This window comes from Corapipo altera, unplaced genomic scaffold, assembly GCF_003945725.1.
Source record: "Corapipo altera isolate COAL_440 unplaced genomic scaffold, ASM394572v1 48b, whole genome shotgun sequence".
Classification (NCBI taxonomy): domain Eukaryota; kingdom Metazoa; phylum Chordata; class Aves; order Passeriformes; family Pipridae; genus Corapipo; species Corapipo altera.
The window spans coordinates 12,565,081-12,577,135 of record NW_020884884.1 but is presented as its reverse complement, the minus strand read 5'-3'; the positions used below and the strand labels follow the sequence as shown (position 1 = coordinate 12,577,135).

The window sequence follows — 12,055 nt, the reverse complement described above, 5'->3', positions numbered from 1 at the left end:
AAGTACTTCTTTAGTAGTAGGAAACTGTAGATTTTACCCTCCTTCATCTTGCTAAATTCAAATTTACAAAAATTTTTTGCTCAATGGTTCCTGCTATTGGTTCAATCCCTCAAATCTGGAACACTTTCCCGTTCCACACAAGCAGTCAAAGAAGAAAAGCATTCTTTTATATGCTAGGTTGACTCCAAATCATTCTCAGAACTTGCTGCTGAGCTGTCTCTTTTCTATGACACATCAGGTCCCTACATGATTGGTTATACTGACAAGGCCTCTTTAATTTTTGTTCTGCTGCCTGTGCTTAGCAATTGGTTGAATCATCCAGCCCTGCACTGCCAGGATGATCAAATGCTACTCCATTCCTTTTCATCTACTTAGGGCAGCTCATCTTGTCAACTGAACTTCAGAACAATTTTTTGTCCTTTGTTCTGAAAGAATACCTTTTATGACTTGGGGTCTAAATAGTTGTCTATGTTGATAATGTCTAGTCCCTTCTGAAACTGATGGATGATGCTGGGTAATAGCCTGTGGCTGAAAAAAATCAGGATGGAAAAAGCATTTGAGAGAGACATTTCTGACATGGTATGATTTAGGAGATAATCACAGATGTGCTCTTGTCACAGATTGAGTTAGATTTGGACCTTCTAAAGGCCTGAAATGTTTGTTATAAGACACTTATCTCTAACCTTCTTCTGGTGAGCTGCCTATAAAATCAATTTAATTTCATTTGCAGAAGAAACCTGACAACAGCTTTTCTAAATAAAGACAAAAGGGATCCCAAAGCATAAGCGTGTTAAGTGTTTGCTTTGGATGAGTGTAGGGAGACTGTTTTTTCAGCCACTGTATGTTTACCTGACAGTTTTCTGATAAGCAGTGTGATACCAAAGCCCCACTTTGTGACAGTGCTAACACCATCTGCCAGGTGCTGATAGCTTGTTGAATAATGCTGTCATCAGTACTAAAGTGCTGATGGAAAGTTATTGCTTCAGTAACCACTACAGCTTTCATCTTCTGTCTAATTGGTTGCTGCCACTAAAAACTATTACTCAGAAAAAAAAAAAGAAAACCACAGGTCATTCTTCTTTATCATGATGAATTACTTTTAGGTTGCCTTGCAGTGCCACCATTGTTTATTTACTGCTTTCTGCTTCCTGCCAATTTTACTTATCTACACTCTAGAGTGAACTTTATTACATACCTGTGATTGCTCTCAGTACCTGGTTTGATACAGTTTCATTAGATTTTGATATAGTGAAATATCTGTTAAGGAGATACTCTGATGGACACAGTGGGCCAGTCTGCCTCCTGAGGTAGGGTGCAGTGAAGTCATTTGAGTAATCTTTATTTGGAGACAGTTGTTACAACTAAATTTGTATCAGATGAAAAACAGGCCAGATAGTTTAAAGAAAAATTTGGAAGTATTTTAATCACCAAGAAACTTCATTCAAATGCATTTACTTAAGGGTAAAATAATATACTTTGCAGGCTGCACAGCCATGCATGCTCCAGAAAGTTCACTCATGGTGACTGAGTAAAACAGAGAGCGTTCACAGTTTTGCATTGCAGCACTGAGCTACTAAAATAAATACATGTGAAGAACCTGAAGTGTTTAGAATGGCTGAGAACATAATGTAATGTAAGTGAAGCCAGAATCAGTTCTCACTTGCATCAGTATAATGTGGACTAAAGCTATTTTGGCTTTAAAATGCTGTACCAGAGATTTTGGTTTGGCTTCCTAATTTTTTGGCAGGATTTACCTTTCCTTTGCAGGATCCTCTGTCTTGCTTTCATGAAAGCTAGGATGTCAGCATCAGCCTGGCTGTCTCCAGTCAGAGGAATAGATGTACTTGAACTTTGTGGGGTCCTGAAATAAGAAGTATACTTGTGGACTCAAGTGAGTAAGGTTAATTTTTCTATCTCCTCTTTTTTCACCATGGAGGACTTTGTTCTTCCATACATTTTTGGAGAAGGCACATTTTAGAGGAGAGCTGAGTCACAACTTCTTAATGGTCTTACATAGGTTCTGAAGATTAGCCAATATTAGTCAATATTAACCAATTAGCTAAGGTTAGTATGTGGTAAAACTACATGCTTATCAGCTATAAAGCCTCTCACAAAGGGTTAAAAATATTTTACTGCTGAGTCAAAGACTCAGCAAGTGGAAAAGCCGAATGTAGTGAGTTTATGAAGGAAATGATGGATGTGACTAAGCTGTGTGTTTGTTTGCTTCAGGCTGCTATAAATTTGAACAGATCAATAGTATTTTTGCCTACTATGAAGGAATTAAATTTTCATCCATACACAGAAGTAAACAATCACATGACATTCATGACATTTCCTGACAGATGCAACTTCTTTCTGCTGCTGAGTCTCCAGTCCCAGCTGAACACTTGTATATATGCACTCAAATCATTGACTCTCCAGTGGTATAAGATGATGTAATACAATGAAGCTGTTCTAATAAGCTAAGAAAGCTAAGAATTTGGGCCTGTGTCTTTAACCTTGGTTGAAGATTAAGCACTAATACAGTGCTTAATCTTCAAACAAATACATTGACAGAAATACAGTGACAAAAATTTCAAATACAGAAGGACAAGTGGAACTGAAGGGAGAAACCTTTTTTTTGCATATCCCACATTTGTAATTATAGTTATTTCCTCTGCTCCTTACTGACTATTCCAGTAGGAGGAAATTGTGACTGACATAAACAGCAGTCTGACATCCTTATCTTTGTTCAACTAATGAAGTTCTCACTTGCTGAATCAGTGAACCAGAATGGAAAAAAAAAGTAGAAATTACCCCCCTATTTTTATGAAATTTACAAGGTGATTGCAGAACATCAGAAAAGAACTATTCTCTTATTAATTTTAATTTGATTAGCATCGGTATAAAAAATAAAAACCCACAATATATTTGAGAAGATATCGTCTAAACTCCATTTTAGCTTCTCTTTTTCTTCTGCTTTTCCTGAACCCAAATGCAATTTAAAACATTTAAACAGGTTTTGGGGGATGAAATTTTCCAATTTTTCCCTGTTCTGGATTGTTTTGGAAAATAAAAGAAAAAAGCCCTTGTGTTTTGTTCTTACTAATGCAGTATGAAAAATAATAACTTAACTGTATTTTCCTAAGGGCCTTAATACCCAGAACTGTTGAGCACAATAAGAGTATAACTTCAGTAAGTATAGTGACTCAGCACAGTGTTTCAGTGCGAGAAAAGAATATGGAAATGAACACACTAGAAAAAAATAGAGGCTCAAAAAACAATAGTTTGTTATCCTGCTAAGTTAATTTTCACGAAACAGTACCTCTTTTGAGAAAACATGACATGTAACCTTTTCCAAGCCTGACACACCTGAGCTACTGTTGTCATTTTATTTTAATAGAATAATTTGTAGGAGGACAAAATTTTAAGGACAAAATTACAAGTATGAAAAGAATCTCTGCCTAGTTCCTGCATTCTGCAATTCTGCAATATGTAAATACTCTGATCTCTCTTCTTTTCAAATATTTTATTTACTCTGAAAGAGTCCCTTTCTCTGGGGAGAGACACTCATGAGGATTCATTAGCTTATAGGGAAAAAAGCCTCAGGCCAAACAAGAAAGCACATCTTCAATGCTGATAATGCAGCTGATTGGTGTAAAGCTATGTGACAGCCTTGTTGTTGTTTTGGAAGTTGGAGGAAAATCTGCAAGTTCTATTACATTTTTACTTTTTGAGGAGACTGTTGTTAAATAGTCTGATGGAGAATTATTTAGGCATTGTACTACTTAGTACTTTGCTTTTTCGTCTGAATAGCCCAGGTACACTTCTTACCTTGCTTTTAAAGTCGGATTACTAAAAGTGATGGAATTGTTTTTCCCGGTTGGATCTTCATTAGGGCTGACTCTTGTGATCTCTGAAAAACTGGAATGGGAAATGAAGAAATGAAGGAAAATGAAGGAAATTGAAGAAACGAAAAAAGAATTTAATCCTTGTGTAGCAAATGTGAATACATACACTAAGTAACTACAAAGAAGATGTTTTTCAAGATTTTTATAAAGCACTTGTTTACTGGAAGAAGATTTTCAGTTTAATCCATATCATGATTAGATCTGTGTAGCTATGTGGCTATGAAAGATTATACTTCTAGTATTTGCCTTCTAAGCTGGGCTTGTAAAGCACTTTGATGTATCTGATGTAGAGTTAGGAATGGTATATTTAGTTCCCAAACTGACTATTAGCCAAGTGAGGCCTTAGCTCATTTTCCATTCTTTCTTTAGTCAGGCAAAATTATTACGAAAATCAGTGGGAGACTGGATAAAGACTCAGCGAGGACTTTGGGATGTAACTTGTTGATGATAGCCAAATATATTGCAAACAGCTGCTGTGCATTCCTGCCCCTGCAGACACCATTATCAAGGAAGCTCACTGCTAGGGAGGCAGTTTTCTGCCACTGGATATCTAGGGACTCTCTTCTTTCCCTAGGGGTTGCATATGCTGTCGGATCCAGTCCCAATCTTACAGTGGAAACACTAAATTACTCAGTTTAAGGATTTTTCCAGTAGATGGCAGGATTGGCAAGTTCTTGCTTTTCTAACTCTGCAGTAGTTCGTTCGTTTTTGGCTGATGAATTGATATTTCTGGCAGAGAACTTGAAAAAGGAAAGAAATTTATTACTAAAATTTTACTGTGTTACACTGTGCCAGGTTCAGTTTTGCAGAAGATATTGTGCCCAGGAGTATAAGTCATTTTCAGATGAACAGTTTTAGTTTTGCTGTATGTTCCTCTTTAACTCCTCAAGTCCCATGCCATTCACACCTGCCTAATTCAACTAAAGCATTATAGTATTTGAAGTTAATAATTTTCTTTACTTTATTACACCTACATATTACAAGAGCTAGAAAGGATGTGTGATGTTATTACCTACTATGTGGTTTAACAATATCTGGGAACTTCACATCATCATTCTGCCTTAGGATTTCCTGAACATTTTTTCCATTGATTTGGCAGTTCTTAAAAAAGAAGTGATTTAGGCTTTTAAATTCAGTTTTCTAAAAGCACTCTGTGTTAGTACCTTGAGATACCTAGGCATCCAAGTCATATAATCGTGGTTTAATAAATCACTATACATCAACTAAACCATAGCAACCATCCATGACTCTATTCTTAACCTACAACAAATGTAAGGTAATGTGACTTAATGTGATTCTTTTTCATTGCTTTCTTTTAACTGGAATAAGCTTATTTGCTTTTTATTTGTCATGCATAGAATGTATAATTTTACAAATACTGTGAGTCAGCTGAAGTATTTTATTTTTAAACGGCAGTAGTTTATAGTTGGAGCTATTTTTTTGAATTTAAATGAAACTTATTCAAAATTGTTAAATCCCCATTTTAAAGGGGATTTAGATTCAGAACAATTAAAAAACCCTAGACACTACAGGTGTGGCAAAGTTTTATCTCTAGGGATCTCACTTTCAAATGGATTCCTGGACCCAGGGACAATATGCCAAAATTTGCCTTAGGGTGCTCTGGGAGAATTGGGTACCCAAGAAAGGTGATATTAAAAAAACCCATTTACACCAAAAGAGATGATACCAGAATCAGGGAATTAACATTAGTGTGCTTAGAGATGGACCTTAACCTTCTATCCTCTGCCTCTGGGGTTGCAGCCAGACATTTTTGATGTGGGATGCAAACTCTTAAGAAAATGTATAAGGCATTTTATAACTGTTTTTTAAAATGACTCAAAGTGCTGCTTCCACATGAGGCTAATAATTAGTGGACTAATCTAACAGATGAGTTCCTCAGTTTGGCACAACTCAAATCCGTGTTTTATGTATCCCAGAGATTTCTTTAATCCCTAGGCTAGAAGGATGGTCTGTATGGGGATAATTTGCATCTTTTGTACTTAAGCACTGATAATGGCATTGCAGGATATGTTGAATCATTAGGTGACAAAAGAGTGTAATTTTGCTGTGCAGTGGTTTCTGTGCTCAGATACAACTTGCTCCTAGACTGTTCTTAGATGTCAGGACTCTCCTCCTTCATCTGAGTGTTAGATGCTGTTCCAGTGATGAGAAGTTTTCTAGTAATGCTCTAAATTTATTGGAAAGTCATTATGACAGCATGGGGTGGGGATAATGATATGCCTCTCTGGGTGCTAAGCCTGAAGGACTGGACATCTCAGGATGCTCAATAAAGCCAAACAAAAACATAGCTGGCCCGCTTTAGTGTGATGATTGTCTTCTTCAAGCAAGAGGTTGGTCTAGAGATCTCTAGAGGTGCCACTGAACCAAAATTTCTGTAATGTGCAAACAGGCACTCCTGGATCACATTTTGGATTCGGATGGACATACAAGGTATATAAGGTCTGTCTCTTTGTCTGTCTCCTAAGCTCTAACATCATTCCGGTTGTTTTGACAATGTATAATTCCCATTTTCATTCTGAATCTATCTGATTTTTCCTTGAGTTGAATTTAAGAACTCTCGAAACACTGTTTCCTGACAACTTTGGTAAAATTCCTGCTTTTTTTCTGGAGATTAAAGATAGTCTATCAGATTTGTTTGTTTTTGTTTCTCAAGTTTGTTTTTTTAACCTCATACCTGAAGTTCCACCCAGTGGATAACTTGGTTTTTTGGGGGGGAGAGGGGGTATCCTCTGTTGGGGGTATATTTCTCAGTCAGGCATGGAGCAGCAGCTAGAGAAATGTACATAGTGTTGCAGCAGTGCTTCCCTTGCTGCAGGAACCCAAGGACCAGAAACAACTGACCCATGGACTGATCAGCTCCATCAAGCACACAGGGTAGAGAAACTGGAGAGATAATACATCTCATAGTATGAATGCTTAATCTGCCAGCTGAAAAATAGTGGAAAATCACATAGATTAAAATAAAAAGTGAAAAATTCGAAGGTGTGCAACCTCTGTAATGTTAAAAAACCCTCAGTTGCAGTTCTCCAGTCATCTGAGCGTTGGACATTAGGGGAACAGATGTTCTGTGTAAAGACAGGAAAGATTCAAGCTCCTTAAAAGTTGAGCATTTTAGTAGTTGGTTACAAAATCATATTTGGCCTAGCTTGCAAATTTATAGACACATTGTTCAAGTTGTCACCACAGAATGTGAAAACCTTTGAAATGTCATTAATTGATGATGTTATTCCCAGATTATATTTTATCATCATGTAACACTGAGGAAAATTGGCAGGAACAAAAAATAATTAGACAGAAAATGCTGCGAAACATGTAAACATTACCCTTGTTTCACACAGCATTAATACAAGAAGGAAATTTTGCAATCCAGGACAATAATTTTTAGAAAATCTGATGCTCAAAGTCATCAGAGAACACGAAGAGTTATCTGAAAATATCTCCAGGGGAATCTAAAGTGCTAGGAAGATTTTGAAGAAGAAATAGGACAGCCAAGGAGTCTGAGATTTAACATACTTGGGTCTGGCTGGAACAGGACAAATGAGATTCAGTAAAAGGGAATGAGTAAGGTTAAGAAAGATCTGACTGAGACTGGAATGCATTCCTTCTGAGAGAAGAAAAAAATCCACAACTTTTTATAAGATTTGAATAACTATTTGCTTGATTTAACACTACTGAAATTAAATGTTCAGTAAGAGAAGTAACTTGAATAGACAAGAACCTGAAATATTCCTTAATGAAAGGCATTGTGGGAGAAGACTATATGAGGAAAAACAAAATGCTGTGCTTGAATGCTGAAGTGAAGCACACATGGAGTGCTGAGCCCAACATGCATTTTCAGTCTTTTTGCAGACTTGACAGGAACCCATTAAGAGACATAAACATATATACAGTATGAGTTGCAGTTATCACCACAAGCTTTCAAACCTTACTGACTGAGGCAGAAGTACTCACAGTTCAACTCTTTTATTAACACACACTCATTTCAACACTTAACAATTCAGTAATTTTTTTTCAGTTGTAAAAAGAGAGATGTTTGGCCATGAATCAAATGCCTTTTATATGTGTGTATCCTTCTTAAGCCTCAAAAGGATTACCAGCTTCCTCTGTCTGTTATTTTAGTTATAAATTAATTTAGTATAAAATATGGTCTGAGCTCTCCCAAGGCTTAATTTTCTCTGATAACAAGACTAAGGTGTGTCAAAAAGTAATAATCCACACAAATTGTGTGCTACACGGTGATCAAAAGATTTTGTTCAAACACATATAAAAATCTCAAAAAAGGTTATAGACTATACCTGTATCCTTTGTAGGCTGAGATAGATAATTTGTTATTTCTAGTCCTGAGGACTGTATTCATATTCAGGAGTTTGTCTGAATGGTTTTATGGCACACTTACTCGGTCAATGGCAGTCTTAGATTTCTGCCATGCAGCCCACTAAGTTTTAGATCTTTCATCTATTGAACACGCTTGTTAACTGAATTGCATCTTGGAAATAGGTTTTATTTACACCACATTACTTCAAATACAATTTATGTCAGCTTTTTCTTTTGTGATGGGTTATTCTGCTGGATGAAGATAATATAATTTCAAAGAGAGATTGTTCATTTTTAGGTGAGTTAGGAATGTAGAGTCATTTGTGTCTCAGGACTACATAACTAAGAGGAGCAACTGTAGCTGGGCTCATTCTATACCATCATGGAAACTGGTATGTTAAGTTCCTGTGTCAACTGGGGTCAAGAAAATCCTTGGGAAATAAATTTTCTCTATTTTATTCTCTTAAAGCCTGTTACATTGAAAACTTTTACTCTAAAACGTTATTACATCAGGTAGGGGAAAAAGTAAATTTTCATGCACAGTGGGATGTTAAGCCTCCAGCTCCTCTCTCACAAAAAAGCAGAAATAATGTTTCTATTTCCATATACATCACACTGGAAATGTTTGAACAGCCTAACATAAAATAAGATCAACTTTCTAAAACTGTAGGAAGGAAAGAGTAGTTGACTTCTAAAGATTATTGCAAGAATATTGATAGAGATGGGAAATTAAAACTATATTCATTCTGACTCCATCTACAATTTAAGTTCCAGAAGATGAATATTTGTGACTGTGATATGTATGCAAGGATCATACAGTCAGTCTCAGCCAACATGCCCATTACTTAGACACAGAGAAACTGTTCACTGTAAAGAACATCTGCTTTTTTGCAAGAAATTATGTGGGGCAGTAAGCTTGGCAGCTGAAAGCAACAAGACACCATTCTATTCAAAATGCCAGACAGACTTCGTTGAGACCTCTCCTCCAGTAATAAACATTAACAGTAAAGGCATTTGATAGAAAAGCTTAAATAAAAATTATACAGAAATCAGTTATAAAATTTTGCTTCTGAGCTAGGGTAGTGGATGGAAGATTCATCACTGCTGGAGACCAGTCTCCCATTGCACTGGAAAGTGCCTGGGTATTACCATATGTTCTTTTTAATTCTAATTCAGACTGCAAAAGCTATCACTGTCCCGAGCAATGCATCAAGACATCGACTGAAAATTGTTGTTTCCTAGGTCAGGGAGGGCAGAGAGGTTGTGCAAGAGGTGCTTAGTTCAACGCAGTACAAAGTTAAAGAGAGTGACAGTCATGGATTGCTTGAGTTAATTTGGCTGACTTTCATAGAATCATAGAATCAACTGGATTGGAAAAGACCTCTGAGATCATCAAGTCCAACCCCTGATCCAACACTGCTGTGGTTACCAGACCATGGCACTAAGTGCCACATCCAGTCTCATCTTAAAAACCTCCGGGGATGGTGAATGCACCACCTCCCTGTGCAGCCCATTCTAATGTCTGATTATTCTCTCTGTAAAAAATTTCTTCCTAATATCTAATCTAACCCTTCCCTGGCACAAGCTTAAGACCATACCCTCTTGTCCTACTGCTGGTTGCCTGAGAGAAGAGACTGATGCCCACCTGGCTACAACCTCCTGTCAGAGAGTTGTAGAGAGTGATGAGGTCTCCCCTGAACCTCCTCTTCTCCAGGCTAAACAATCCCAGTTCCCTCAGCCTCTCCTCACAGGACTTGTGCTCAAGTCCCTTCACCAGCTTTGTTGCTCTTCTCTGGACCTGCTCCAGCACCTCAATGCCCTTCCTGAACTGAGGGGCCCAGAACTGGACACAGCACTCCAGGTGTGGCCTCACCAGTGCTGAGTACAGGGGAAGAATCACTTCCCTGGACCTGCTGGCCACACTGTTCCCGATACTTTGTGCTGACAGACCAAAAATACTCTCACATTTTGTTCCATCAGCTTTTCTGTGGGACAAATAACCTTCAGCCTAACACCAGAAATGAACAGCTCAAATTAGGCCTAAAACCTGACAGCCATTTGCCAAGTGAATAGTGTTTAAGTCTCGAGAGAACACAGAATAAGAACTGAAGCAAAGCAGAGGAGACTAGAGTTGGTTTTCATCAGTTTAAGACATCTGAAAATGTCTTCTTAGACAACTTTAAAGGACTATCTGTATCATTTTCTGTACTGATATCTGTAGCATTTGCTACAGATACAGATAAGTGTAAAATACAACTTAGAATATATTTTACAGTTTTAAGAAAATTTAGTATTCATTATTTAATGGTAGGATAATATATTGTGTTTGCTGCAAAAGAGAAAATGTAGGTCGAATCACAGAGTGCTCTGGGTTGGAAGGGACCCAGAAGGATCATTGAGTCCAATTCTTAAAGCCAATCATCAGAGAAATGGTAACTGTATTAGGACAAGCAGGGAGAGAGAGGGAGAAAAAAAGAGCAAGAGAAAGGTGTGGAGGAAGAGAGGAAATTTATTATCCATGAATATGGAAACTGCACAGTCAGGTATGTGGTTTCTTGCACTCTACTTTTCTTGATGGCTATGGAAGATTTATTACTGCAAATTTAAATTAGACGTTTTGAAATCAGAAGTGATTGATGATGAAACTAACAAGATGATTACATTTTTCTACTGTAGAGGATGCACCAGCATTCTATAATATCAAATGTAATATCATTGTGTAATAATACACTGCATAAATGTAACACCATAACATTTTTCAACAGCTAATCTATCTAGGTTATATATTAAATAATTTTTTAATCATCTTTGATTTGTAGCCCCCTGAATACATTCCAAAGGAGATATAGTCTCCTCATACAGCGGAGTTGATTGATAACAAGCTTGCCTTTCTTATCTGTCATGGGGTCCCTAGTGACAGGTTTCCAGGGTCCCAAGACAAGTCAAAAGAACTGAGGTACAGTAAGTTACCTTCAATATGACTGCAAAATGACTGAATGATAAAAATTCATTTTCTACACAGTCATTTCTGTTGTAACTGTAAATACGGTGTTTTAGTCTGATATTTGCGAAAGCATTCTGGTGAACTGCACTTCTATTAAAAGGAGGAGAAAAATAACCAATTTACCTGTTAGTTGATAGATGCTGCAAGGATTTGATAAACTGGGGATAAACAGTCACGGTATTTGCTGATGTAACCATCTCTGGCTTTTCCTGCTGGTTTTAGATCAAAAAACCAAGTTAGGTAGGAGAGCATTTTTTTAGAGTTCTTAATATTGGCCTATAGGTTTCAGCAATAACAAGGTAGGTAATGACTCATTCAGAAAACAGAGAGTTTGAATCCTACAGTATTTTCTCCACTTGCACAAACACTTCTGAATAAAGAGAAAAGTATTTAGAATTGGTTCAAGTATTTTTAAGCTCAAGTTACAGTTTTTTAATATGTAACAGCATGTGTTTACTGGTTTCAGTTTCATAGGGAGCTCAGATGTATAGACAGGTCAAGATCCAAGAAATCAATCCCAATTACTTTTTCCAGTTTTCTAGTCTTCTGCTGATGAATCATGAGAGGCTGCATCTTGGAGCTCTCTTGTTAAGGGATACCGAAAAGTGTGCTCCAGCGGATTCAAGAATATTACTTGCAGTGCTTTGAAAAGCCTAAATATTTAGACAGGAGGGTGACTAAAACATTATCCTCTTTGCCACTAATACGGTCAGGGATTTTAATGTGAAAAGTATTTTGCAATGATAACTTGAAGTTAAGCTAGTTAGGTGGCACTGTATGGATAACTAAGTTTCTGATATTCAGTTCTGTATTTACTTTAGGCTGT

General features: G+C 37.0%; 1 protein-coding gene across 7 annotated transcripts in view; it reads right to left on the bottom strand.

Moving 5' to 3' along the window:
* KIF6 (kinesin family member 6) overlaps positions 1 to 12,055 on the bottom strand; it is a 167,679-nt gene that overhangs the window by 12,848 nt on the left and 142,776 nt on the right. For 4 of the 7 annotated variants that reach the window (XR_003527361.1, XM_027641239.1, XM_027641236.1 and 1 more), the window contains 3 exons: positions 11,353 to 11,441; positions 3,814 to 3,903; positions 1,755 to 1,861 (listed from right to left, as the gene is read on the bottom strand). Coding sequence is in view for 4 of the 7 variants with exons in the window: in XM_027641239.1 (XP_027497040.1) it covers positions 1,755 to 1,861; positions 3,814 to 3,903; positions 11,353 to 11,441 (286 nt within the window). In the remaining 3 variants the exon portion in view is untranslated. Of the gene's footprint in view, positions 1 to 1,754; positions 1,862 to 3,813; positions 3,904 to 11,352; positions 11,442 to 12,055 lie in introns of those variants that run through there. The other 3 variants (XM_027641238.1, XR_003527362.1, XR_003527363.1) reach the window with 3 other exon arrangements.